The 27,550-nt window shown below is 36.2% G+C and overlaps 1 protein-coding gene across 2 annotated transcripts; it reads left to right on the top strand.

Annotated features, from left to right (window-relative positions):
* On the top strand, positions 1-27,550 carry LOC117925069 (coatomer subunit beta'-1-like). Of its 2 annotated transcripts, XM_034843891.1 has the most exons (26): positions 4-264; positions 715-735; positions 861-922; positions 1,052-1,106; positions 7,593-7,629; positions 7,709-8,034; positions 8,328-8,459; positions 8,533-8,681; positions 11,024-11,092; positions 11,402-11,552; positions 11,671-11,736; positions 16,610-16,798; positions 17,262-17,402; positions 17,494-17,568; positions 17,705-17,881; positions 17,974-18,065; positions 18,153-18,269; positions 19,243-19,357; positions 19,504-19,575; positions 20,775-20,971; positions 21,133-21,226; positions 21,452-21,558; positions 22,882-23,014; positions 23,880-24,041; positions 26,305-26,374; positions 27,347-27,550. In XM_034843891.1, the coding sequence occupies exons 1-24, from the start codon at positions 262-264 to the stop codon at positions 24,018-24,020; spliced, it is 2,721 nt and encodes a 906-aa protein (XP_034699782.1). In that variant the 5' UTR covers positions 4-261; the 3' UTR covers positions 24,021-24,041; positions 26,305-26,374; positions 27,347-27,550. The 2 variants fall into 2 exon arrangements, with proteins under 2 accessions (XP_034699783.1, XP_034699782.1); XM_034843892.1 differs by lacking the exons at positions 22,882-23,014; positions 23,880-24,041; positions 26,305-26,374; positions 27,347-27,550 and adding an exon at positions 22,150-22,362 and having other exon boundaries at positions 1-264.

Here is a 27,550-nt window from a genome sequence, read left to right as displayed (position 1 = left end):
AATACCTGGGTCCGTAGACTCAAATGAAAAACAAAACCCATCGGGCTATCACCCTTTGTCACGCTCCCTCGCTTCCTCCCTCCCACCCTCTGTCCCTTCTTCCTTGCGAGCGCTCTCCAGAGTAGGCTTATCACCGACTGCTTCGTCGTTTCGATCTCCCAATCCATCATCTTGGCTTGATAACTAGGGTTCTCGCTCACGGTCTTCTTTCTTCGCATCAACTTCATCAATCAAGAACCATAGCTTCTCTCACCTGTAAAAATGGTAACGGTTACTTTTTTCTTCTCTTTTGAGTGATTAGATCTGGTTTTAGGTTTCTCTGTTTTTCGATATATACAGTTCAGATTATTCTCTTCTATGTGTTCCGTTTGGTTGTTGAGAAAATGCGGGAAAGGAAATGAAAAAATTAAAATTTTGCGCCAGTCTGAAAAAAATCCTTTACTTGTCAATCTTAATGCCAATTATTTACTTTAGTTTTAGTGAATTTTATTTTTCGGAAACCAAAACAATTGAACTGTAAGAGTTAAAGTTGTATTTTATTTTTCCTTTTCATCGGATTTCTCAGCAACCTAACGAAGGACTACTTGAATAAGTTATCAGTTACTGCTATAAACAGTTGAGTTAGGATCAGATAGCTGGTTTCGAAAGTTTTTGAAATTTTCTTGGTGTATGGTCTAATTTAATTTTCTGTTTTCTCTTTCACATTATTTGCAGCCTCTCAGACTTGAAATTAAGGTATTTATGTTCATCCACTTGAATTTATCTTGTTAGGCTAATAAATGTTTCCATGCTTTGTAATCCAGTTATATCTTTAGTTTTCAAAAGTTGTAGCGTTTAGCTAACAATGACCTGTTGATCAGAGAAAACTTGCACAAAGATCTGAAAGAGTAAAATCAGTGGATCTACATCCAACTGAACCATGGTAATTTTCCTCATCTTCACTTCGTTAATTTGAGTTTGTCTCCCTTAGGTCAAAAAATATAACGCTGCATTTTTAAGCTTTTAGACAATGTTTATAGAAAATTTTGCAATTACAAGATGCTACATGCAGGATCCTTGCAAGTCTTTATTCTGGAACTGTGTGCATTTATGATTACCTGTCACAGGTATGTAATATTGTTTAATTGTTTCATCCCATACTCATTACCATGCTACTTGCATTTACCCTATTTCTAAGTTTTGAATGTTGGCAAAGTAGCTTACCGATAAATTGCTTTAGTTACTTTACTGCACTAACCTTGGCTGCTTGGAATAAGAAATTGCATGTGACATTAAAAATGTTTTTGGCCCATCATGGCCAGTATACATATCACCGTCTTGGTGCATCTCTCCAATTTTTTGTTTATCGAGAGCATAGTAGGTTTTTTAAAGGGGCCTGATGCAGTTAGGTGGTAAATTCCTCTCCTTGATGCAGGAAAATTCAGCCAAATGGACCTACAAATCAACTTAAGCCTAGATTTTGTTTTTATTCTTTATTCTAGTTTTTGTAGATTGCTATCAATATTGTTGTCAGGTGTATATAATGTGAATTGGTAGGGTTTAAGATGTATATCCATTTGTCCTCATGGTGCTCTTTTTTCAACTTTTTCGATGTCTAATTCTTGCTATCTTTTGTGTTTATCAGATACTCTAGCCAAATATTAAACAAGCATTTTTAAGAAAAAAATAATTATTATAAATAAAAATACAATGATTTCATTGCATTGAAATGTTAAGTACAAAGAAGGATAAGAAATCCTTCCCAAAAGTACACAATCCTCTATACAAAGTCTGATAAAAAAAATCGAATAAATGTATACTAGTTCAAAAGGTCAAATCTAGCTATGATTTATAGAGTATAAAATCTCCTACAAAGGCAACTATATTAAAAACGCTAGAGAAACGACACAACAAAGTACACAAGACATATACAAGTCACGCCAAAAAGTGCAAAGGATCAGCAAAACCACAAAAAACCAAGGCTCTCTCTTAACAAGGGCCCAACCACTCTACAAAATCAAATAAAGGCACAAAACCTGTCTCTATGTACACCTTCACCCAAAAAAACAAAATACTAAGGAAAGAAGACTTCAAAAAGTGGTCTGGATGCTCTTCGTTATCAAACGACCTTTGATTCATTTCCTTCCAAACAATCCAAAAAATATACAAAGGAGCCGCTTTCCAAACTTTCTTGCATCTTTTATCCACAAAAGGCCACTCCACCTTAGAAGAGCCTCCTTAATTGTAGGAGGTTGTATCCAATGGATTCCAAAAATAGCAAACAACAAATCCCATAGAACCCTAGCCTTGGAACAATGGAGGATAATATGATCTATAGATTCTTCCTCTTCTTTACAAAGAAAACATCTATTTACCATACTCTACCCTTGTCTTTGAAGCTAATTAATTGCCAAAGCTTTTCCTAAGTTAGCCTCCCACGCTAAGAAGCTAACTTTAGAAGGCACCTAAGAGTCCTAAACCACACTTTGGGAAGTTAAATGTTCCCCCCGGTTCCAGCGCGTCATATAAGAGCTTAATGAAAAACTTGTTATTGCTTGAGTTCATCCACACCATCTTATCTTCCTCCTTACTAACAACTACCTCCTCTTTTAGCCTTAAGAAAAGCGCCTCTACGATGTCCAACTTCCAATCATTTAAAAGTCTAGAGAAACAAAGGTTCCAGTGGCCTTTTTCCTCTTCATGAACCTATAAGTATGCAACTCATGTCTCTTTTGAAATAGCTTAGGGATATAAAGAAGGAAAGGAACATTTCAACAGTTCATCCTCACACCATTTATCCTTCCAAAATTTACCTTCTTCCATTATCCATCAAAAAAGAAGAATTACAATGGAAACCATTCCACTCCTTCTTGATAGACTTTCAAAGCCCCACACCATACCCAACTCTAACTTCGCAGGATTGCCAATTGCCCTCTTCCTCCCTCTTCCTCCCCAATCTCCATATTTACCACTAATGACTTGATTCCAGAAGGCTCCTCTTTCTATTGCAAACCACCAATTCCATTTGCATAAAAGCGCCTTATTCAACAAAGAAAGATGTCTGATACCTAACCCCCTTTTCTCATTTTTGTACACATTGTCGACCAATTCACAAGATGGATCTTATTCTCCAACGCTCCCCGTCCCTAGAGGAAATCTCTTTGAATTTTTTCCAACCTTAGCTTGACTTTTCTAAGAATATTGAATAAAGACATAAAATATATGGGAATGTTAGATAAAGTACCCTTGATTAACGTAAGCCTTCCTTCTTAGAGATGTATCACATTTTCCACATTAAGAGTCTTTTACAAAACCTTTCTTCCACCCCACCCGAAGTTGCCACTGATCTCAAGGGAGCACCCAAAGGCAGACCAAGGTAGATAGCTAGGTGTTTGCCTTCTTTGCACCCTAATTCTTCCATCAAGTCCTCTAAATGGTCCACTCTACCAATAAGAATTAACTCATTTTTATTTATATTAATTTTCAGCCCCAGTAGAGCTTCAAACAACATAAGCAACCAACTTAGGTGAACTGTTTGATCTTGGGAAGCCTCATAAAAAACAAGAGTGTCGTATGCAAACAACAAATGTGACACCTCCTCCCCTACACCACCTTCGTCCCTCACCTTAACACCCATAAGATAACAACCCTCCTTAGCTCTCTTAAGGAGATAACTATTAGCCTCCATCACAATAAAAAATAAATATGGAGACAAGGGGTCTTCTTGCCTCAAACCTTTAGAACTATGGAAAAAACCCGAAGGAGTATCATTCACAATCACTGCAAACCTTGCTGAGGAGATACACCACTAAATCCATCCTATTCACTTCCAACCAAAATTCATCTTCTCAAGCACGGAGATTGACAAATTCCAATTAACACAATCATACACCTTTTCAATGTCTAACTTACAGAAGACCCCACATTCATTACTCTTCATCATAGAGTCTATGACTTCATTTGCTATTAACATCATGTCAAGAATCTATCTACCCTCTACAAAAGCGTTCTATGACACCAAGATCACCTTACCCACTTCTTTCTTAAGTCTCTTAGTTAAGACTTTTGCTAAGATTTTATACAAATTGTCTGCCAAACTAATAGGCCTAAAATCTTTAAGATCCTTTGCTTCTTTTTTTTTTTGTTTTTTAAATTAACACTAAAAATGTAGCATTGAGACTTTTCTCAAACCTCCCAGGGACAAAGCATCGAGCTCGAATGGATTCTCTTTAGTGTTTTGGCAGTTTAGTTGGGAATTCGTGGAAGACAAGGTTATGAGGTTCTTCAGAGAATTCCATGAGCATGAAAGATTTGTAAGGAGCTTGAATGCTACATTCCTGGTTTTAGTCCTATAAAAAAGGAGAAGTTGAAGACCTTAGAGACTTTAAACCTATTAGTTTGGTGGGAGGCCTATACAAGCTGTTGGCAAAGGTTTTATAGGCTGAAGAAGGTGGTAGGTAAGGTGGTGTCTTCATCCCAAAATGCTTTCATTGAGGGAAGACAAATCCTTGATGTTGCGTTAATTGCTAATGAGGTTATAGATTCTTTGCTAAAAAGTGATGAGAGTGGTGTGTTGTGCAAACTTAACATAGAGAAGATATATGACCATTTAAATTGGGATTTTCTACTTCTGGTGATGCAAAAAATGGGCTTCGGGGAGAAGTGGGTAGGCTAGATAAGGTGGTGTATTTCTACCGCGATGTTCTTGGGTTTCTTTCACAACACTAGGAGGATTAAGGCAAGAGGATCCTCTTTCACCCTATTTATTTGTAATTGGGATGGAGGCTTTAAGTAGCCTAATCAATAAAGCAGTGAGTGGGGGTTTTTTTTTCCAATTGTAGGGTGAAGAGGAGGGGTGGAATTGGGACTATAATTACTTATTTGTTGTTTGTTGATGATACACTCTTTTTTTGTGAGACTTCTCAAGACCAAATGGCTTACTTGAGCTGGTTACTAAAGTTGTTTTGAAGCCGTTTCTGGTTTGAGAATCAATTTAGACAAAAGTGTGATTTTACTGGTGGTAAGGATGGAAAATGTAGAGATTTTGGCTCTTGAGCTCAGGTGCAAGGTGGGGGTGCTCCTTACCTCTTATTTAGGGCTTCCCTTAGGTGCTCTGTACAAATCAGTGGCGATTTGGTATGGGGTGGAGGAGAGGTTTCATAAGAGGTTAGCCATATGGGAAAGACAATTTATATCTAAAGGAAGAAGGTTTACTCTCATTCAAAGCACCTTGTTTAGTATGCCCATTTACTTCATATCATTGTTATGCATTTTAAGACTGGTTAGATTGAGATTAGAGTAGATCTAAAGAGACTTTCTTTGGGGCAGGTGAGCTTTGGAGTAGAAGTCCCATTTTGTAAAGTGGGCGGTTGTTTGTTTAGATAAAAGTGAGGGTGGTTTGGGTGTTAGATGCCTCTTGACAATACAAGGGAAGAGGGTTTGTACAAATTTGGAGGATAGAGTGCTTTGGAAAAAGACTAAAGATGGTAAATTTTTTGTTAAGTCCTTTAAGGTGCATTGGAGCTTGGATTTGCAATCCCGTTTCTGAGGAGCATCATTTGGAGCCTTTGTGTTCCTCCCAAAGTGGGTTTTTTTGCTTGGGAAGCTTCGTGGGGTAAAGCCTTAACTTTGGATCAACTGAAGAGGAGGGGGTGATCCCTAGCTAGCAGATGCTTCCTTTGTCTTGTCGAAGAAGAGTCTATTGATCACATTCTTATCCGTTGCACTAAGTGTAGGGTTTTGTAGGAGTTATTATTTGCTCTTTTTGGTGTGACTAGGTACTTTTTTGTTGGTTAGAGAGACTTTCCTTGGTTGACATGGTTCCTTCATGGGCAAGAAACGTAAAAAGGCTTGGATGACGGCTCCCTTACGTCTTTTTTGAATAGTTTGGAAGGAAAAAAACAGGGTTGCCTTCGATAATGAGGAAATTTTGATTCACGATTCATAGGATGAAGAATTCTTTGGATATAGTTTTTGGTCTTGGACTAGGATGTTTATAGATGAAGGTCCTTTACCTTTAATCAATTTTTTTGAGTAGTTGGGTTCTAGATGAGGGCGGGTGAGATTTTTTGTTTCATTTCTTCTTTTTTGTTTATGCCTTTAGGTGCCTATTGTATACTTCTTGTATGCTATGAGATGGCCTTTGGGCGCCCTTTTTTCTTTATTTATAATATTTTTCTGCGCTTTTACCTATAAAAAAAAAAAAAAAAACTTTTCTCAAATCTCCCATGGTCATAAAAATCTCTAAGAAACCCCATCATGTCATCCTTCACAAAATCTCAACTGAAATGCCAAAAAGCCAAGGAAAACCCATCTTGACTTGGAGCCTTGTCCCCATTTAACCCTTATAAGGCGCTGAAAACCTTCTCCTTAGAAAATGGTTCATCCAACCTTTCTGTCTCTTCCACCTCTAAAACTTTAAAATCTAAAGCATTGATGGAAGGTCTCCACTTTTCTAGATTAAATAAAAGAGTGTTGTAAACCCTGACCACCCTTTCCCTTATCCCATTCTCCTCATAGAACCATACCCCGTTAATTTTAATCCTCAGCATGCAATTCCTTCACCTATGTGCATTAGCCATCTTATGGAAGATTTTTGTATTTCTATCCCCTTCTTTAAGCTAGATCTCCTTGGACTCCTGTCTCCTTGAGGTTTCTTCAAAGAGAGCCTACTTCATGAAATCCTCCCTAGCTCTCCTTCTAGCTTCTGCTTGCTCAAGGGAAAGAACCCTCGCCCTTTCCTTCGAATACCAAAAGCCTATCTCTTTGAACATCTACTCCTTCCTAATGGACACGTTACCAAAGACCATATTCTTCCATCTTTTCAAATCAGATTTCAATGCCTTTAGTTTTGCAGCCAGAATAAGGCTATAAGAACCTCTAAAATTGTACCCCGTCCACTACCGTTTAAGAGATCTTTAAAACCCTCCGCCTCCAACCACATATTTTTAAATCTGAATGGACTAGCACCACTCCTCATCCCTCCTCTGTCTAAAAGACTTGGAGAGTGGTCTGACACGGGTTTAGGCAGAATACTCTGAAGGACACCACTGAAATGGGTTTCCCACGATTCAGACACCAAAATCCAATTCAATCTTGATAAGGATTGATTGTTCAACCCCCCACTCCCAGAAAAGGAACCTCCTAACAGTGGTAGATCACGCAATTCTCTCTCTCTCTTTTTTTTTTTTGATAGGTAAATTTTGTCCCTGTTGGGACTTGAACCTGGAACCTCCCACAGACCCTCCTCATAGAATTGCATGATGTACAATCTATGATGATGGTAGATCATGCAATTCTAACTCTTCAGTGACCTCTGTAAACCTTCTTCTCATATCTGCAGACACCGTACTGCCCATATTCTGTTTCCATGAGAACCTGACTGAGTTGAAGTCCTCCCCTCCTACATACCATAAACCTGCCCACAGCCCCAACTTTTGGCATGTTTCAATTAATATGCATTTTGTGCTTATTAATATGTATATACACACCCACATTAATTTAAAAGTGAAGGTCAAATAGTTTCCAGAGGTTTAATTTCATCAATCATTTCAGTCTTATAAAAAATATTGGATACTTCTAATTGAATTTTTTATTTATTTTTATTTACTTAGACAATGATAAAGTCTTTCGAGGTCACCGACTTGCCAGGTATGTAATTCATACATGACTTTTAATTTCTCCAGTCTTGGCATGGTAATTCTTTTACATCTAAGGCATCTGCTTGCAGTCCGGTCAGCAAAATTTATAGCTCGTAAGCAGTGGGTGGTTGCTGGAGCTGATGACATGTTTATCCGTGTATACAATTACAATACTATGGATAAGGTTACAATTTTTGAAGCACATGCAGACTACATTAGATGTGTGGCTGTCCATCCAACACTTCCATATGTATTGTCTTCATCTGATGACTTGCTTATAAAGCTTTGGGATTGGGATAAAGGTTGGACGTGTACTCAGATTTTTGAAGGGCATTCTCACTACGTGATGCAAGTGACATTTAATCCAAAAGACACCAACACCTTTGCAAGTGCCTCCCTCGATCGCACTATAAAGGTGTGAGTGGAAATGTTTCTTGATAACCTGTTGTGAACTTGAAGATGTGTTTCAATGTCCTAATGTTGATCCTTCCATAGTTGATTTTATTGATTGTGTGGGAACCCATTGAGGAGGGGTTGGTTCTTTTTGCACCTCCGTTCTTGGCAACTGTTTTGTTTTCAGCAGGGGAGCGCGGGGTGTTTCTTCTTTGTATACTTTAAGTCACTGTTTTGGCAGCTTTTTCAATACAGTTTTTCTCCTTTACTTATAAAAAAAAAAGGTCCTAATGTTGATCTGGCATTCTGTTCCAGATTTGGAATCTCGGCTCCCCTGACCCAAATTTTACTTTGGATGACCACATGAAAGGGGTAAACTGTGTTGATTACTTCACTGGTGGTGACAAGCCATACTTAATCACGGGTTCTGATGATCAAACTGCCAAGGTGTTTATCTGATGCTTATTGACTAAATAGCTTCCATTTGATTACTTTCTGTGATTAAATTTTGGTGGAACAGGTGTGGGACTACCAAACCAAAAGTTGTGTTCAGACACTAGAAGGCCACACACACAATGTTTCTTCAGTCTGTTTCCATCCAGAGCTTCCTATTATTTTTACTGGTTCAGAAGATGGGACTGTTAGAATATGGCATGCAACCACTTATAGGTAAGTTCTATGTCCAGATGCAGTGATATATATTGAAGTTATGCGATATGGAAGTTCTTGGATTTGAAGCTCCTGACCAGCAAAGGTTTTTTTTTTCCTTGTGTAGGATAGACTTAATACAACATCTGAATGTCTTGACTTCTCATTTATATTGTTTTTACAATGGTATATATTGATAGGTTCCTTTTTCTCCTATATATTCTATGAGCTCACTCCCTTATTAAATGTTTTCTTTTAAACTGAGAGTGATGTTCAGCTTGCCAACATATCTAAAATCCGAAACCACTTCTTTTGAGCTTGTTGAAAACTGTTTGTTGTTCATACTGAAGTCTCTTAAATTCCAACCCTGGCCCTATAAAAAAGTAACTGTTTCTTCATCTTAAAAGTGTAACTATCTCGTGCTAAAACTGATATGCGAGGTTCTTGAGAAATTCTTACTTAGTCTTATTTCTTTTTTATTTTTGTCTTTGAAATGAATTATAAACTTAGGATGATTGCAGTGGTGCTGCAAAATAATTAATCCTATGGACTAGTTCCCTACCTAGAATGTTTAGCTCATGAGCTCATGTTTCAAAGTATTGGCCGAGTCCGGTATGACTTGGCTAAGTCATATCTGCCTTGGTTCTTTTCACGCTGAGTCCAATACCTGATACCATCTCAAACTCAGACTTGATCAAGACTCGTTTAAACTTGGTTGACTCGATCAAAATTCCGAATTGACTTCGTTGAATCGTTTGAGTTACCAAAAAAATGATTTCTTTCATTTCAAATCACAGAAAATCAACAACAAACAGGATCCAAACCTAGAAAATCTATGAAAAATCAAAGATTTTCTTCAAAAGGAAAAGCTTTTCAAGAATCAAAAACCATGACCCATAATGAAGAGGAAGAAAAACATCAGCCTTACCATGATTGAGTCTTGGAGATGTAGAAGAAGAGGAGGTTGAGAAACATCATATCGATTTCCTCCATTGATGTCCATGGCAATCGCTGCATCTAGCCTCTCCTCCCTTTGCTTTTGGTGGGTATGCAACTGGCTAACAGCAGCTGCCCTTCTCTCTTTCTCTGCCAGCCCTCTTCTCTCTCTCCCCGCGTAGGTGTGTGTGTGTGAATTGGGGATTTGAAGATTGTTTATCATTTTCTATGTTAAGATGGTATGAATCATTTAGTGTAGTATGAGTTGCATTAATCCAAGGTAATTTATTTCCAGATTTTATAATCTATTATTTTATATGATAATGGTGTGGTATAAATTATATTAGTTTAAGTAATATATTAGTTTATATGTTAATGGTAGCATATATGATGTATTAATTCATTATTCATTATTTAATTTATTATTATATTGATATATTAAAATCATTTAATTAACAATATATCGTACTTTGTTTGATAAATATATTTTTATTTTTATATTTAAATATAAAGTGTTGTAATCATTTAATTGAAACTACAAAACAATTGATTATTGAACTGTATGTCTTTTAGTAAAAATATCATTGTATTTGAAAAAAAATATTTTTCAATTCTTAATGTCATCATAAATTACATTGTGGATACTTTATAACTATTTAAATAATGTTAAATGTGTGAACATTTTATTTTATTATCTTTTTAAGGTTATTTGAACTTTTTAACTATCTTATTTTGCATATCACCCAATACCGAGCTGAGAAGCCAAGACCAATGTGCCTTGGGACCCTCCAAGTCAATAGTCGATATTGCGACTTTGAGCCATGCATGAGCTTGCTCTCACTTCTTTATCAAGAAACCAAAAGAAGATTTTCGAACCCCTTTTGTTGGTTGACAGTCTCTAGGTTCTGTTTACAGGGCTAAGATATATAAATGTTGTGTGAATCTATTTCTTAATTGAATATGGTACTCAAGCCAATAGAGCCTTATATCAACCATTTGGATTAGGTGTACGAATTATTTTTCATCATATAGCTTTATCTAGGACCATAGCCTTTTTCCCCCTCAGTGCCTTTATCTATTTTTCTGTTTGGGCTTCCTCTTGTTGTTGTTGGCACCTTCAATTAAATCAGTTGTTAATTCTTAGTGCTGTTATTGGTCTTTGTTACCCCGTGACATAGTTCTCCCGCTTCTCTTTTATCTTGTGCTCAATTGGTGCTTCATCTATTATCTATTGATGAATTCTGGTTTGAAATTCCCATAAATGCTGAGTTGATGACTTCAATTTGTTTTGCAAGTTGTGGTTTTTGGTAAGTAGGCTACAAGGCACAAATTGTGATGTGTGCCTCATAAGTTTACTTATTTATTTATCTATTCATCTTTGCCTAATCTTAATTTTAATTTTGTTAACCATGCTCAGCAATTTACAGGCTTGAAAACACATTAAATTATGGACTTGAACGAGTTTGGGCCCTGGGATGTATGAAAGGTTCACGACGGTAAGGGTCTTAATTTTAATATTTCTTTCCCACAGGATTTGAATTTGCAGGGAGTTCTATGCTGATGTTCTTAGTTTAGAATAGTACAAGGATGTCAAAATTATCTATTCGATGCCTTGACATGGTTGAATTTCTATGCTTACTCTAACCATGAAAGTAAACAATTCACACTATAGCTCTTTTATTTTCTTTTCACTATTTGGGTTATTTTAGTTTAGGCTTAAAAATATAGGTTTATTTTGAATAATTTTAATATAGTTGCTGTATGCTTTATTCACATGTGGCTTCTTTTTCTTTCCTACTTTACAGGGTTGTGATCGGTTTTGATGAAGGAACCATTATGGTGAAAATTGGTCGAGATGAACCAGTAGCTAGTATGGATAATAGTGGAAAGATCATATGGGCTAAACACAATGAAATTCAAACAGTTAATATTAGAAGTGTTGGGGCAGATTATGAGGTTTATTTCCCTACATGTGCAGATTTCATCTTTTTGGCTGAGATGGATGAGAAACTATTTTTTCTCTTCTTTTTGCTTTGTCTAACATAGTCAATTTGGTAACATCTATTATTCTCAGGTTACAGATGGAGAAAGATTGCCTTTGGCTGTGAAAGAGTTGGGAACCTGTGACCTTTATCCTCAAGTAAGTTGGTTCTTTTCTAGCCACATGCTATCCAAGTGATGATTTCATGTGCCATTTTTGTTGAAGTGTGAATTCATTTACCTGATGTGACCTTTCCAAAAATTTTCTTAGGTACTTTGACCAATTGTATTAGTCTTTGGGTTTCTGAGATCTTCTATGCTGACCACAATATATGATGATCTGGTTTTGGAAACTAGATGGAAGAAAAACATGGAAGTAGACCAACTCAAAGAGCTCATGCTTTTTTTTTTTTTTTTTAATAATCTTTTTGGTAGACAAACTGAAAGAGCATTTTTTTTTTCCTCAGAAGAAAAAGATTAAAAAAGAAAAAATTAAAAAAGCTCCTATATTTTTAAATTTTATACCTGTATAAATCTTTTCACCTCAGTAAACTAGGTTTGACATAAATTCCATAAATCTTGTGTAGAACCCAATGGCAGAACTAGAAATTTGTTTCACAAGGGGAACTTTTCTTAATAATAGCAAAACCAAAAGAAATTCAAGTTAATGAAAAGTCATAGGAGTAATCCATAGGAGCATGTATTCAATAAATTTATTCTTAAGATTTTATATTTAAATCTTATGACTCGATCATAGACAATTTTGAGGAGATTGGATGGTTGGAAAAAAAAATCCTTTTTGTCCTCAAGTAGAAGAATAACTCTAATACAGTCCTATTTGTCTTACATCTCTAGTTATTTCCTCTCTTTATACAAGATCTCATCATCAGTAGCGACAAGAATCGAAAAATTTTGAAGAGGATTTTTTTTGTTAGGGTTTAGGGAGGAAAAGAGAGATCATCTCATAAGTCAGAACCAAGTGTGCAAGCCTAAGGAGGAAGGAGGGAGGAGGGTTGGGGTTTGGGAGGATATCTTTGAGGAATAGGACCCTCTTAGGGAAGTGGCTTTGGAAGTTTTCTAGGGAAAGTACAACTCTTGGGCATAAGACAAATTTTGGATGCTGCCCTAATTGCCAATGAGGCAATAGACTCGATGCTGAAGAGAAATGAGAGTGGGGTGTTGTGTAAGCTAGATATAGAGAAGGCGTACGATCACTTGAATTGGAATTTTCTACTATTGGTATTGCAAAGAATGGGGTTTGGGGAGAAGTGGACTGGCTGGATCTCTTGGTGTATCTCCACAGCGTCGTTTTCAGTTTTGATTAATGGCACTCCAGCCGGGTTTTTCAATAGTTCAAGGGGTTTGCGTCAGGGGGATCCTCTCTCTCCCTACCTTTTTATTATCGGGATGGAGGCTTTTAGTAGGCTCATCCTTAGAGCAGTGAGGGGGGGTTTTCTTTCGGGCTGTAGGATACAAGGAAGAAGTGGAGACGGGGCTGTGGTATCCCATTTGCTGTTCGCCGATGATACTTTAGTTTTTTGTGAAGCTTCCCAAGATCAGATGGCTCATCTTAGCTGGTTGTTGTTGTGGTTTGAAGCCATATCAGGATTGAGGATTAATTTGGATAAGAGCGAGATTTTGCCGGTTGGGAGAGTAGAGAACTTGGAGGCTTTGGCTCTTGAGGTTGGCTGTAAAGTGGGAAGGATGCCAAATTCATACTTGGGGATCCCTTTGGGGGCAAATCACAAGTCCGTGGCTGTTTGGGATGGGGTGGAAGAGAGATTTCGGAGAAGGCTTGCCTTGTGGAAAAGGAATTATATCTCCAAAGGCGGTAGAATTACCCTAATTCGGAGTACTTTGTCAAGTATGCCCATATACTTGATGTCTTTACTTCGAATGCCAAGAGTGGTTAGTTTAAGATTGGAAAAAATTCAAAGGGATTTTTTGTGGGGGGGAGGAGCTTTGGAGAGGAAGCCTCATCTAGTAAATTGGGATTCCGTATGCTCGGACATAAGGAAGGGTGGCTTGGGAGTTAGACGCATGTCTATTCTCAATAGAGCCCTGTTATGCAAGTGGAACTGGCGGTTTGCGAATGAAAGGGAGGCTCTTTGGAGGCAAGTCATTAGTAGGAAGTTCGGGGAGGAAGAAGGGGGTTGGTATACTAGAGAAGTTAGGGAGGGGTTTGGAGTAGGCTTGTGGAAGGAAATAAGGAAGGAAGGAGCTCTAGTGCAAAACAAAGTTGCCTTTTCTGTGGGGAATGGTAGAAGGGTGAAATTTTGGAAGGATAATTGGTGTGGGAATTTCTCTCTCAGTAATTTGTTTCCCTCTTTGTATGCCTTTGCTTCATCTAAAGAGGCTTGGCTAGTGGAGTTATGGGATCATTCGGGTGATGAAGGGGTTTGGAATCCTAGCTTTTCTAGGTCCTTTAATGACTGGGAGGTGGAGGGGGTGGAGAGATTACTTTTGACAATCCGGGGTAGGAGGCTTAATCCTCTTTTGGAAGATAGAATGCTGTGGAAAGACACTAAAGATGGGATTTTCTCAGTTAAGTCCCTTTATAGTTCGCTAGCTTCAAGAAGAGATGTTCAGTTTCCTTATAGTAATATTTGGAGTATTTGTGTGCCTATCAAAGTGAGCTTCTTTGCTTGGGAAGCTTATTGGGGTAAGGTGCTAACCTTGGATCAACTTAAAAAGAGGGGCCGGTCTCTAGCTAACAGATGCTTCCTTTGCGGTATGGAAGAAGAGTCAATTGATCATATTCTTATTCATTGCTCTAAGGCAAGAGGGTTATGGGAGTTATTGTTTGCATTGTTTGGTGTTACTTGGGTCCTCCCTTCTTCGGTTAGAGATACTCTTAGTGGTTGGTGTGGCTTCAAGTTGGGCAAGAAGCGTAGGAAGGTGTGGAACGCAGCCCCTTTGTGCATTTTTTGGGCGGTTTGGAAGGAAAGAAACAGGATAGCTTTTGATAATGAAGAGTTATCAATTCATAGGTTGAAGAATTCTTTTGTTTGTAATATTTGGTTGTGGACTAAATCGGTTGTAAATGAGGGTTCTCTTCCTTTGATTAATTTTTTTGATTGGCTAGGCACTAGTTGAGGGCGGGTATTGTATCTCTATTTCTTTTTGGGCCTATTGGCGCCTCTTGTATACATCCTGTATGCTTGGGTCAGCCTCAAGGCGCCCTTTTCTAATATATTTTTGTTGTGTGTTTGCCTATAAAAAAAAAAAAAAGGTTATATTAAGCATCTATGGGACACAACCTAACGGTTGGGACACCAAAATTTAGGTCAGGTGGTTGCATCATTACCCTTGAAAGGCCATTGCTCAGGTTTTCAAGGGTTTCTTTCTCTGTGTTTTTACTTATCAAAAAAAAAAAAAGGGTTTCTTCAATAATACTTGTTTTGTGATGGGTAATAGGGCAAAGATTTATTTTTGGGAAGACTTGTAGTGGGAAGATCAATCTCCAAGTTCTCAATTTTCTAGTCTTTATGAAGCGCTATCAATTAGATGTTCTCCTATATCATCTATCCTTAACTTTTCTTTTATTTTTCTTGGAACATTAAACTTTTGACAAAACCTCACTGACTTAGAGCTGAAGATCTTAGGAATCTCATGTCCATTCACATTAGTATGAACCTATCATCGTCTTTTTTGAATATGAGAGTTTGGTCATTATTGTCTTCAAACTTATTTATAGTTAAATCGTTCTTCTTAATCTTATCTAATCAATCAACCCCAGTTCTTTTGTCTCAAACAAAATTCATATGGAAATCAAAAGCCCCATCAAAGGTTAAGACATTTGTTTGGCTTGACCAACAAGAAAGTTACCATCAATGACTTGCTTCAACTGTGAAGACCTTTCGAAGCCCTTAGTCTTGATCATTGCACTTTGTGTATGGGAAATGGAGAACTGATTGATCATCTTTGTTTACTCTATCTGGTGATTTTGGAACTATGACACAAGCTATTGAGATTAGCTAGATTGGATTGGGTTCCTCCTAGAAGTATTAGTGACATGATGACTATTTCCTCTTTAGGGTTCGGGGAATATTATTAGAGGCAAAGTTCTATGGCAAATTGTTTGTCTTATGCTGATCTGGATAGTATGATAGGGAAAGAAATACAAGGATCTTTGGGGACAAGTGGAAGACTTCAAAGATGACAACTTTTTTAGGGCATTCCTCTCAATGTTATTTAAGTTTTTTTTTACTTTTTTTTTTCTCTAGACTTTGTAAATTTGGGAAAGATTTCTCATCCTTCACTTGTACTTTTAATCCTTTTAATGAAATGTTTGTTCCCAATCAAATAAAGATTTTATATTTAAATAATCTCATTGTAATTAATCTTTATTTGGTTGCATATTAATTTTAGAATTTTAATAATTTCATAAAGAAATTTTAGTAGTAAAATTAAAAATTATTATATACAAAGCTTAAAAAAGAAGAAAAATGCAGATGATAACAAGAAATTTCAGAAATTTTTTTAATAGAAAAGGTAAAAGACCACTATTAATGAATATCAGGGGAAGTAAAGTTTTCATCTGAAAATTAATTTGTTGTGCAACTTTTTTTTTTTTTTTTGGTTTAAGTCAAAGATATTATTTTTATGTTGGTTTTTAAATCATTTAAATTAGAAATTACAAATAAGAATCAATTAAAATTTAAAATATGATTTATTAAAAATAATTTAATTTTTTTTAGACAATTTTTTAAGAATGTGTTATTATTTCCAATAATGCATTTTTTTTGTATTAGGATTTCCCCCCCTAAGAGGCTAATTTAGAAGGGCTGAGGAACAGGGGGGCACCTCCCTGACCCCAGTGTGACTCTGTCATTGATAGTGCCATGATATATATGCATATCTATTGACTAGCAGTCAAGATCCAATTTTTTCATTTTCAGCACTCATGTAGATGAAGTTGGTGTGTAGTCTTACTTTTTCTCTAAGAGGCAGTGCATAGAATATGTGCGGGCTCAGTTTTTTTGTTGTCACATTATGGTTAATGACTTTTGTTTTTTTGGTTTTAATTTCAGAGTTTGAAGCACAATTCTAATGGAAGGTCTGTTGTTGTTTGTGGGGATGGGGAATACATAATATACACATCTTTGGCATGGAGAAATAGATCATTTGGCTCAGCGCTGGAATTTGTTTGGTCATCAGATGCAGAATATGCTGTGAGGGAAAGTACATCAAGGATTAAGATTTTCAGCAAAACATTCCAGGTTTTGATCCTTTCAAAGTTTAGATTCTCACGACTTATTGATGGGGGCTTTTCTCCAAGCAAATTAGCAATGCTTCTTTTGTTGCAAAGTTGTTTATCTTGTTGTATTTTGTTCCTTGGCTGCCCTCACTTGCCAGAGACTTAAAGTAAGCATTTGGCTGGGTGAGGCAATGCCTTGGCTAGCTTGTGACAAGGTACTGAATTTGTGAATGGACTAGATTAGGTTTTTACTGATCTTGTCAAACATATATTAAAGAACAGAGAGCTCTGGTTGAAGGTGGGATGAATGGAAACCACGAGTAACCCTATTTCTTATGTAGACAGATGGTGGAAGTCTTGCACTAAAATGCTACTTCTTTCCAACAAAAGGAATACTCTTCTAAGTCATTGTGGAAATGCGACTGATATAATTCTTTTCCTGCCTGGGAAATTGAATGGAGTTTAATGGTGGTGGCATTCTTCAGGAAAAGAAGAATATTCGACCAACCTTTTCTGCTGAACACATTTATGGAGGGGCACTTCTGGCGATATGCTCAAATGACTTCATTTGTTTTTATGACTGGGCTGAGTGCAGGTTGATTCGGCGGATTGATGTCAATGTCAAGGCATGTTCTCAAAAAGCTTACTTCACAATTAGCAGGTTTTGGCCACAGAGAAACTAATAGTTCATTTCTTTGGGTGGTTTCAATATTTCAGAATCTTTATTGGGCTGATAGTGGTGATTTAGTGGCAATTGCAAGTGATTCAACATTTTACATCTTAAAGTACAATGTAAGCTTTCTCCCTTTTTGGTTCTCTTATCCCACTTTTATGAGAAATCATCATAGATTTGTCATAAAATCTATTCGTTTTACAATCATTTGAGATTAAGTACCTCACTTAACAACCAAATATGTTTATTTGGCAGCGTGACACAGTTGTGTCACATTTCAATAGTGGAATGCCTAGTGATGAACAGGGTGTTGAGGATGCTTTTGAACTCCTCCATGAAATAAATGAGCGAGTCAGAACTGGAATATGGGTTGGGGACTGCTTCATTTACAATAACTCCTCTTGGCGACTTAACTATTGTGTTGGTGGTGAGGTATAAGAGAGTTGATTCCAGGTTGTATTTCTATATATATGATCTTCATTTCTAAGGTGCAGTCATATAAATTGTTAATGTGATGATTTCAGGTAACCACCATGTTTCACTTGGACCGGCCTATGTATTTGTTAGGATATCTTGCCAGTCAAAGTCGCGTTTATCTTATAGACAAAGAGTTTAAGTGAGGGAGCTTGGGAGCTGCACTTCTGAAATCTGACTGCTTTTGTTCTTGTAATTGATCTAAATTTCTTTATGTTATCTTATGCAGTGTTATGGGATATACCTTACTTCTCAATTTGATTGAGTACAAGACACTTGTACTGCGTGGAGACTTTCAACGTGCAAGTGAAATTTTACCTTTGATTCCTCAAGAGCACTACAATAGGTACTGAAATTCATAGTATACTGACAGCAAAGTAATTGTGTGAATTTGATGGTGTAGATGTGTCCTCAGGTTGTAGTCTGATTTGATAGCTTGCTAGATTCCTTTTGTTTTGGGTTATGATTCCAAGCACTAGCATAATGACAGTGATATAACTGAAACTATTTGCAACATTCTTGGGTTTATACCCTACTTGTTTTTTATGATCTCCTTTGGCATTTACTTGTTAATTCATGTGGTACAGCAGTTAAACCAATTGAGGTTTCTCAAATCCTGGTTCTGGTGACAGTACTTGGATATATGTGTAATAGCGATACTTGAGGAGTGCAGGTTTTAACTCTTCTGATTTGCACAATTTTTTTCTTATCAGGTTGTTTGAATGGTTTTGGTAATATCAATGTAACTCGGTAGTCCTCTTGTGGAATTGTCAATTCAGTTCCAGCCAATACTGCTATTATTCTTGATTAGTAGTTCTATCCTTAGTTTGTCCACATTACTCTTCTTGACAGAGGATATCCTGCTGTTTTCCATGCACACAGGAAGAAAAGAGTTAATGCTTATATGTTTCTTGCAGCTTTTTTTTTGTGAAATTGCCTATTTTGTCCCTCATTTTGACATTCCTGTTAGATGTTGTTCTCCTTTAGTGGTAATTGATGGGTGCCCCAACATTGTTTTTCACATTCTAGGTTGTTACCTCTTTTGCATTTAGTCTAACATAATGCAGTTCAAGCTGGAATTTCAAAGAGGAGCAATTTAAAATTGTTGGCTAGTTTCATTCATCCACCTATCATTTTTTTTCTCTTATCATGTCCATATATTGCATATACTGTCAATGCATTGCAGAAAAGGAAGTGCATTCTGTATATACTTATGTTGTGACCGCATTTTTTTTCCACTTATTCTTGTTGTTTCAATTCCTTTTTCCATAGTTCTGAAATTTGACTGAGATGTGATGAAGATATATTTTACTTGCTAGTGTGGCTCGTTTCTTGGAAGCTCGAGGTATGCTGGAGGATGCACTGGAAGTTGCCACGGATCCTGACTATAGATTTGATCTAGCTATACAGCTAGGCAGACTAGGTACTGCAAAGGTAAGAATTTTTATTTATCTTTAGTTAGGTGTATAAACCTTCAATTGGCATTTAACACCTATGTAAGTGAGTTCCTTCATCAAAATCAACTCTTTTCTTATAATTGTTTGTTTCCATTATGAAAGATGTTTCTTCTCTGCTTGCAGGAAATAGCTTCAGAAGTACAGAGTGAAACCAAATGGAAGCAGTTGGGAGAATTAGCTATGTCCAATGGAAAGGTTTTTTGGCTACCATTAATTGTTTCCTGACAGTTAATTGCTGGATGAGCAGCCCTCATTCATCACACATGCATGCAAATCCTTGGTGAAATGGCAGTGTTATAACTTTTCAACATTTGAAACTGTTAGTCAAATGATCTATCAACAAGTTTTTTGTGCTTTATCTCACTATAAACAGACATGAAGTGTGAACTTCTGAAGTTGGTAATGTGCCATGAATGATACGGAGGAAATTCAAAATGAAGTCTGTGCAAGAAGGGGGGAGAAAGTTAGAATGGCATAAATTCTGACAAAAATCTAAGTTATAGTGATGAAAACCTTGATCGGTTGCTTTGATCTGTTTAGTTTATTTAACAAGTTGGAAATTGCACAGATGGTATGGGCTACATATGCACAATGTGTCTGGAGCTTGGAGAAAAAAAAATGAAATTTATCATCTTGATCTGCATTGAATTCTCCATTCAGTCCATTTTGTTTCTCATATTGTTAGAATGGGTCTGTCTTGTTTTCTATAGTATTTGATTTATACATCGTTTTTACACAGCCATTGTAAATGGCCCTAATCTGTTTCATGCCTATGATCACTTTTTGGCATTTTATGAAATGAGATCATTTCAACTCTCTACTATGATTTCTGGTGTTGGCTCAGTTTTCGATGATGATTCCATTCTAAAGGAAGGACTTTTGCATTCAAATGATTGGTAAACCTAGTTGTACTGATTCCATATGGTTAAGTCTTCTAAATGTGCCCTTAATTTACTGCTTGATTTTTTATTGGTTAAGTGACCAGATGATATATCTGCTTCTTTCTGAGTCATTTATTTTTTATATGCAAGTTAAACAATATTAATATCTTGGAATGTTAATGAAAATGTTTTTGTTTCTGATAAAAAAATGTTAATATCTTGGAATGATGTATTGTATTCTATGATGAATTATAACAGATCTTAAGGTATATATACTTCTTTAGATATTTCATATTTTCTATTTATGATATTCTTGGAGATACATTTGTTAAAATTCTGGTAATGTTAGACTGCTTATATATATATACGCACATATAAAATCCAACTTCAGTGCATTGTTTTATTCAGGTATTTATGTCCTAGATCATATTGCTTCAGATGACCACCACTCCCCTTCCCCCTCCTCTTTTTTATTCCAATGTCTTAATGTACGTACTGGAATTGTTAATGCAGTTTGAGATGGCTGAGGAATGCCTTTTACACGCCATGGACTTGAGTGGTTTGTTGCTCCTCTATTCTTCTTTTGGTGATGCCAATGGAATATCAAAACTTGTTTCACTGGCTAAAAAGCAGGGGAAGAATAATGTCGCATTCCTTTGTTTATTCACGCTGGGTAAATTGGAAGAGTGCCTTCAGCTGTTAGTGGAGAGGTAATCATTTTCCTTACCATATAACCATAGAAAATCAACTGCTGATACTAATTTATTACACATTTACTTATTTCATTTAACAGACAATATGGTGGTAGTTTATATGACCCAGGAAGTTGAGATTGAGTTTACTGATTAGACTCTGATATGGTCTGTTGCAGTAATCGGATACCTGAAGCTGCTTTAATGGCACGATCTTACCTTCCAAGCAAGGTTTCAGAGATAATCACGATTTGGAGAAATGACCTCAACAAGGTTATTCTTCTGATTATTTCATTTTGTTTTCCATGAAGCACTTTGGTTAGTAAATCATATCCGAGATAGAGAGAGGACAACAAATGATGATGAATGTGATCTTATTGTGCGTCTTAAGTTTTTCCCATGTCATAAATGAACCAAGAAAAGAGATAAGGAGAAAGGAAAGGAGTGAAAATTTTGAACCCTTCTTGACTGCATAATATATGATGTCATGATTTGCAGGTGAGCAAAAAAGCTGCAGAATCATTGGCAGATCCTGAAGAGTACCCTAATTTGTTTGAGGACTGGCAGGTTGCTCTTGACATTGAATCTAAAATTTCAGAGAAAAGGTATCTCTTAGAAGTTTTATACACATCCTATTTGATAGACTATTGTTCTTGATTTTCCCTTTTTAACTCTCATTATATTGCTTAATATACAATCTCATGTAAAACTGAGGTTTATACATGAGTCTTGATTGTATGCCTCATAGGATTTCAATGGTTAATTGTTGTTTTGTATTTTTTCCTTTTGTAAATGCTAGCAAGAAAAATTTATCCCAAAACCAATAACAGTGAATACTTAAAACCCTTAGTATAAATCTTTCAAAAAACAGTATAGTGTCTGGGAGGATTGGGCAGTGGATCCTTTTTTCCAGTGATGCATTTGATTCTCTGGTGGAGGAATAAAGAAGTCCATGGGGAAGAGTGATCCTCCCCAGGTTTCATTTTGGCCCAGAGAGGATAATGCAGGAGTGCTCCCACTAGGGATCCTGGGATTAGACACTGTTTTTTATGTTGAAACAGTTTTTCTTTATCAATGGGTGACGAGTTTCAATGTATTGGTGTGGATGACCTTGTGGATTTGATTTTCTCTGACCCATTGGAGTGGGTTTAGTTTAACATTAATGGGGTGATGATGAGCATTGATTTGTAATGCAGCAGGCAAGTGGAGGGGTGCTTTGTGAAGGTGGGATAGACTACCAAGTCTGGGCAGTAAAGGAGTGGCTGAAACTGGTTTGGGGCAAGGGTTTCAGGAAGGTTTTGGATCTGGATTTGCAATTTGTTTTGGGGTATCTTTGAGGCAAGGAGAACAATCAAAGCCATTAAATGATTAAACATAAATGGGAAGAAAAATGAGCAAAAACTTTTCTTGCCAGAAATTGTGAAGAAGATAACGATATATGAAATACTGTCTAAAATGCTATAGTGGTACTTTATCATATTTCCAAAACTAATACAGAACCACAACTGGTCTCATCCAAGTTGTGAATCTTTGATGTGATATTAAAACCATGATGCATCATGAGTTACATCTTGGTGTCAGCTTATATTTAAAACCATAATGCTCCTTCAAAGAATAGCCAGCAGTTACTGGTACTTCAAGAATATTCCCCTGCTAGCAAAATTTTGTTTGAGGCCTTTGGGTGTTGATCTACTAAAAGGAAATGCTAAGTTGGGTTTTAGATGTTCCTTTCAAAATTGTTGTTTTTGTTGTCTTTGGAACATGTCACTTGTGTTTTTGGTGGATGTAGATCTTCATTAATTTTTAAAAATAAAGAATTTGTGCTTTATGCTTGATTCAGGTGTGTATGGCATGCAAATTGTTTGGAATTTTTCTATGTTTCATTCGGGCGTCTGACATTTGAATTGCTTGGGTTTTTTCTCCTGTAGGGGTACTTATCCTCCTGCTGAACATTATTTGAACTATGCTGAGAGATCAAACATCAACCTTATGGAAAGTTTTAAAAGCATGCAAATTGATGAGGAGGAATCAATACTTGAAAATGGAAATTCAGATCACAGGGTACAATCCTTTAACAGATTATTTGATTCTGTATACTATAAATTGATATCATCTGACTAATTTAAGAATTCGCAAGACTACTGGTGAGGCTGTTCTGTAAAAACCTGCACATTTGTTGGACAGCTGGAACTCAAATACAGTTCTTTCTAATAATTGACATATTTAATTGTATAAACTTCCATGTGTTAATATATCAAGTATTGACTCCCTTTGTCAGTACAATAGAATACACCAGCTTTTTGATGCTGAACTTGACCCAGGCTTGCATGAGGTCAATTCACCTCCTACATTTTGCCTTTTTTTGGGTCATCTGAATCATCACTGCTCTCACATGAAAGCAAAGACAGTTCCAAGAATTGAAGTCTAGTAACAGGTTTTAATTGATTAATCGCTGCCTTAAGGACATTGGAAATGGCATGTAGATGAATTTCACAAGCTGTAGCTGTGAAAATTTTTTAGGAATTTCTGGAAGGGCAATAATAATTGAAGTTCCCTATTTAACCCTGTCCTACTGACTGAACCACGTCATTTTGCTTCCTTGTATATAAATTATATGGGATGATAGCTATTAGTCTGGTCCCCGCTGAGGAGGCACCGACTCAATTTTTTGAAATGGCCCTGTGAATGCTAGAAGTCATGCCCCTGTAACCTGGGAAAAGAAAAAATTGGGGTTCTTATAACAGATGCTTAAGAAAAGTTAAATGAACGTGGAAAGATAGGAGTTAAGTATCCAAAAAGTAGTTCCAGTTTCTGCTTCCTCTGTTGGGTACTTCTTGTGAACATTGGAAAAGTTACTTTTGTCAAATCGGTATTTAATCTATATACCCACTTGCACTAATGGAACTTATTTGCTGGACTCTTGCAGGAAATACAAGCTAACGGAGCCTCTGAATACCAAGAAGAGGCTGTTAATGTGGATGTTAATTCTCCAGACAGGATACTTGTTAATGGTAATGAGGGTGAAGAAGAGCGGGGTGCAAATAATGAAGGAACTTCCACTGATTGAAGTTAATTGTTTGGGCATACTGTGAGTATCCAAATTTTGTTTCTGGTGATTAGTTAATTTGCTTTAAATGCTTCTCCAACTCCCTTTTTAACATATACTGCTGCTGCTGCTGCTACTATGATTTATAATTGATATTTGGATCTTCCCTACCATGTGGATATTATAATAGTAAAATACATCAGGGAAAAATGAAATATTACATGGTTGAACTTTCTTCTACTACTACTACTGTATTTCTTGTTGATATTCTTATCTTCCGTCTTATTTGTTAATTATGAGTAAAATACCTCATGAAAAAGTTTGTTTCTTCCCTATTATGTGGATATTATGAGAAAAATACCTCAGAAAAGTAACATGGGTGAAGTTCCACTACTACCACTGTGGCTTATAGTTGATATAGGTATCTTCCCTATTATGTGGATGTTATATGAGTAAAATACCCAAGGAAAAAGTAAAATGGGTGAAACTACTAGTGCTGCTACCATAATTAACGTGGATATCTTAATAGTAAAATACCTCAGGGAAAAATGAAATCTTTACATGATTGAACTTTCTTCTACTACTAGTACTACTGTTATTTATTGATGCTATTCTTATCTTCCCTATTATTTGTTAATTATATGAGCAAAATACCTCAGGAAAAAGTAACATTGGTGAAGTTCCACTACTACTGCTGTGGCTTATGATTGATATAGGTATCTTCCCTATTATGTGGATATTATTTGAACAAAATACCTTAGGAAAAATTGACATGGGTGCACAAAGTAATATGGGTGAACTTTCTTCTTCTTCTCCTTCTTCTTCTTCTTCTTCTTCTACTACTACTACTGCAATTTAAAATTATACATGTATCTTCCCTATTATGTAAATGTCATATTAGTAAAATACCTTTGGGAAAAATAGGATGAGTGAATTTTCACTACTAGTACTACTACTATGGTTTATAATTGATATTCATGTCTTTCATTGTTATGTGGATATCATATGACTAGCATAAAAGGTAAATAATGTTACTAATACTACTATGATTTATAATTAATGTAAGTATCTTCCCTATTATGTGGATGTTATATTAGTAAAACACCTTAGGAAAAAATAGGATCCTTATTATGTGGATGTTATATTTAGTAAAATAGCTTAGGAAAAAATAGGATGAGGGAACTTTTAGGAAAAAATAGGATGTGTGAACTTTAAAACACTGCTGCTACTACTAATATGGTTTATAATTGATATTCATGTCTATGGGTGAACTTTTAACTGTAGAGTATTTTAAGTCTTGGTGGAGATAAATTGCTATTACATGCTATTTTTTCTGCATCAACCTACTCATGTTCAACCATACTTGCATCCTTCTCAAGCTTGTGCTGCAGTTGCTCCAGTAAATTGGAACTTCTATGGGGCATTTATCTTTGATAAACTCAACCCCTGTAATCTGTTAACACCTGAAATTTGGATCTGTGGACCCCTTAAATCCATGTTTCAGCAAAAAGCCCTCAACCTTGTGATCTATGTTGGAGGGACTTGCCCACTCAACTCATGGATGACAAAAACAAATATGACCTTGACATGTTTCAGCTTTAAACATGGATTGATTTTTTATCCACTATGTGCATTACAATGTCAATGGACAATTGCTCTTTTAGGGGTGTATGCTTCTAGATTAATGTCAATGAACAACTGCTCCTTGAGGTGCGTATGTTTCTAGATTTTAGTTCTGTGTCCTATATAATTAAAAAGGTGTAAGTATTTGAAATTTGGAGTGATGTGATTACTATTCCATATCCAATGGCATGTATTGGTATATTAACCAGTCTATTAGGTGTTGTCCTGTGAAACCTTTTCCTGACTTTTTTAGTACAATGCAAACTTGAGACGAGAATTTTGTCTCGAGTCCTAGATATATGATATGCTGCTTAATGCCTTGATTTTTGTTCAACATGAGGCATATTTACCCTGAAGGAATAAGACATGATGTTAACCTTTGTAGTTGTTTTTCCGAGTTTCTTTCTTATTGTTTTTCCCCCCTGTTGTGTTATCTTGTGTATTCCAACAACAACAAAAACATAACAATATCTCGTCAAACCATAAACCATAGAAATTTCTTTTTTTTTTTTTTTTCTTTTATTGTATTCTGATATTGAATTTGTGTTCATTTAAACATCTCATACTGGGCTTTCTTATTTCTTTCGTGTTTCCAAACATATGTTATCTTCAATTATTTGGAAGTCAATGAAGTGGGGATAGGTCTGACTTTTTTTCTCTCTTTTTGTTTTTGGCTGAAAAGCGGCTCTTGCATCTCATCACTAGTTTCATCAAGACAGCTTGCTCCAGCTCTCATAAGCCATCTTCTACAGGTGACAATTGACCATCTATATAATAATCTTTTTATTTTTATTTATTTTATTTTTTCCAACTCCATATTTCATTATATGTTCACTCATGTATATTTCATCTGCAATAGAAGTAATGAGATCATATCATGGTAGTTGAAGTGTACATTTTGGGTATCTGCCTGCATGTTTTACTTGCTGGTCGATCCTTCAGAAACTTCTAATTTCTCATATGCATATGAGAGATCGCCTAGCAGTAATACCACTGCAGTTAGATTGTTTTTGGAATCAACTTGAAGATAGGTTACATAAATAACTTAATAGTGAAGTTCTTTGGTCAGTATATTGTATTATTATTGGGGGCATTTCTATTCAGCAAATTCCTTTTTTATTGGGTGGATGAAAAAACTTGTTTGGTGGCTCACAAGTGGCCATGAGAAGTCACTCTTCCTCGAAGTTGCATCAACAAGCACCAATGCACTGACATGGTCAATCATTCAACTGTCTAAAAGAAACTCAAAATCTGAACGGATTAGGAACTGGAACTCAGAACTATTTTCATTACTAGGGTAAAGTTCAAATGTTTTAAGTAGTAATCATACTGCAGTATGTCCAAATGCTACTGAACCCCAACCCAGAAAGCTTCACCTTGACACCCAACCATGCAACTCTGGTTCTTCCTTCAATGCCATAACTATTAACATCCTGAATTTGTTGGCTATGTCCATACACGGCTCCCATAAATGAATTCAATTGTCTAACTCTCTAGTCTGTTTACATCACACCGTTTTAGGTTTTGAGTTCTCACATGATTATTGTCTTTTCTTGCACAAAAGTTCCTGCATTTTTTTTTTCTTGGACTGGTTATTCTCGTGACACATTACAGAACTATGAAGAGTTAATTTTTCTTCTCTTTTAAAGAAAAGAAGTGCCTTATACGGATGTGACAAGGTTTTTGATTAGATTTTTCTATTTATGCTGTCCGTCTTATAACAGGTTGTCAAGTCCAGAAAGAAGCCACCAAAATGGACCAATTGTTTACTTGGTCAGTGATTTTGTAGTTTAAAGGATCCCATACATTATACTCATATATAAAATACCATTCTTGGAAGCTTCTCCTTGCTTTTTGTATGTATAATAATATGTAACAGCTATAATGATTGTCAGCGGTATAGAATAGAAAAATTTTCTTTCTGATAA

Source organism: Vitis riparia, chromosome 11 (genome assembly GCF_004353265.1).
Source record: "Vitis riparia cultivar Riparia Gloire de Montpellier isolate 1030 chromosome 11, EGFV_Vit.rip_1.0, whole genome shotgun sequence".
NCBI lineage: Eukaryota > Viridiplantae > Streptophyta > Magnoliopsida > Vitales > Vitaceae > Vitis > Vitis riparia.
This window is presented reverse-complemented; position numbering and strand designations above follow the sequence as displayed.

Bases quoted from the DNA above. Each gene is read 5' to 3' on its own strand.
- LOC117925069 (XM_034843891.1), top strand. The intron at 8,035-8,327 runs GTGTGAGTGGAA...ATTCTGTTCCAG, and splicing joins CCCTCGATCGCACTATAAAG to ATTTGGAATCTCGGCTCCCC. The intron at 17,569-17,704 runs GTAAGCTTTCTC...TTTATTTGGCAG, and splicing joins TTTACATCTTAAAGTACAAT to CGTGACACAGTTGTGTCACA.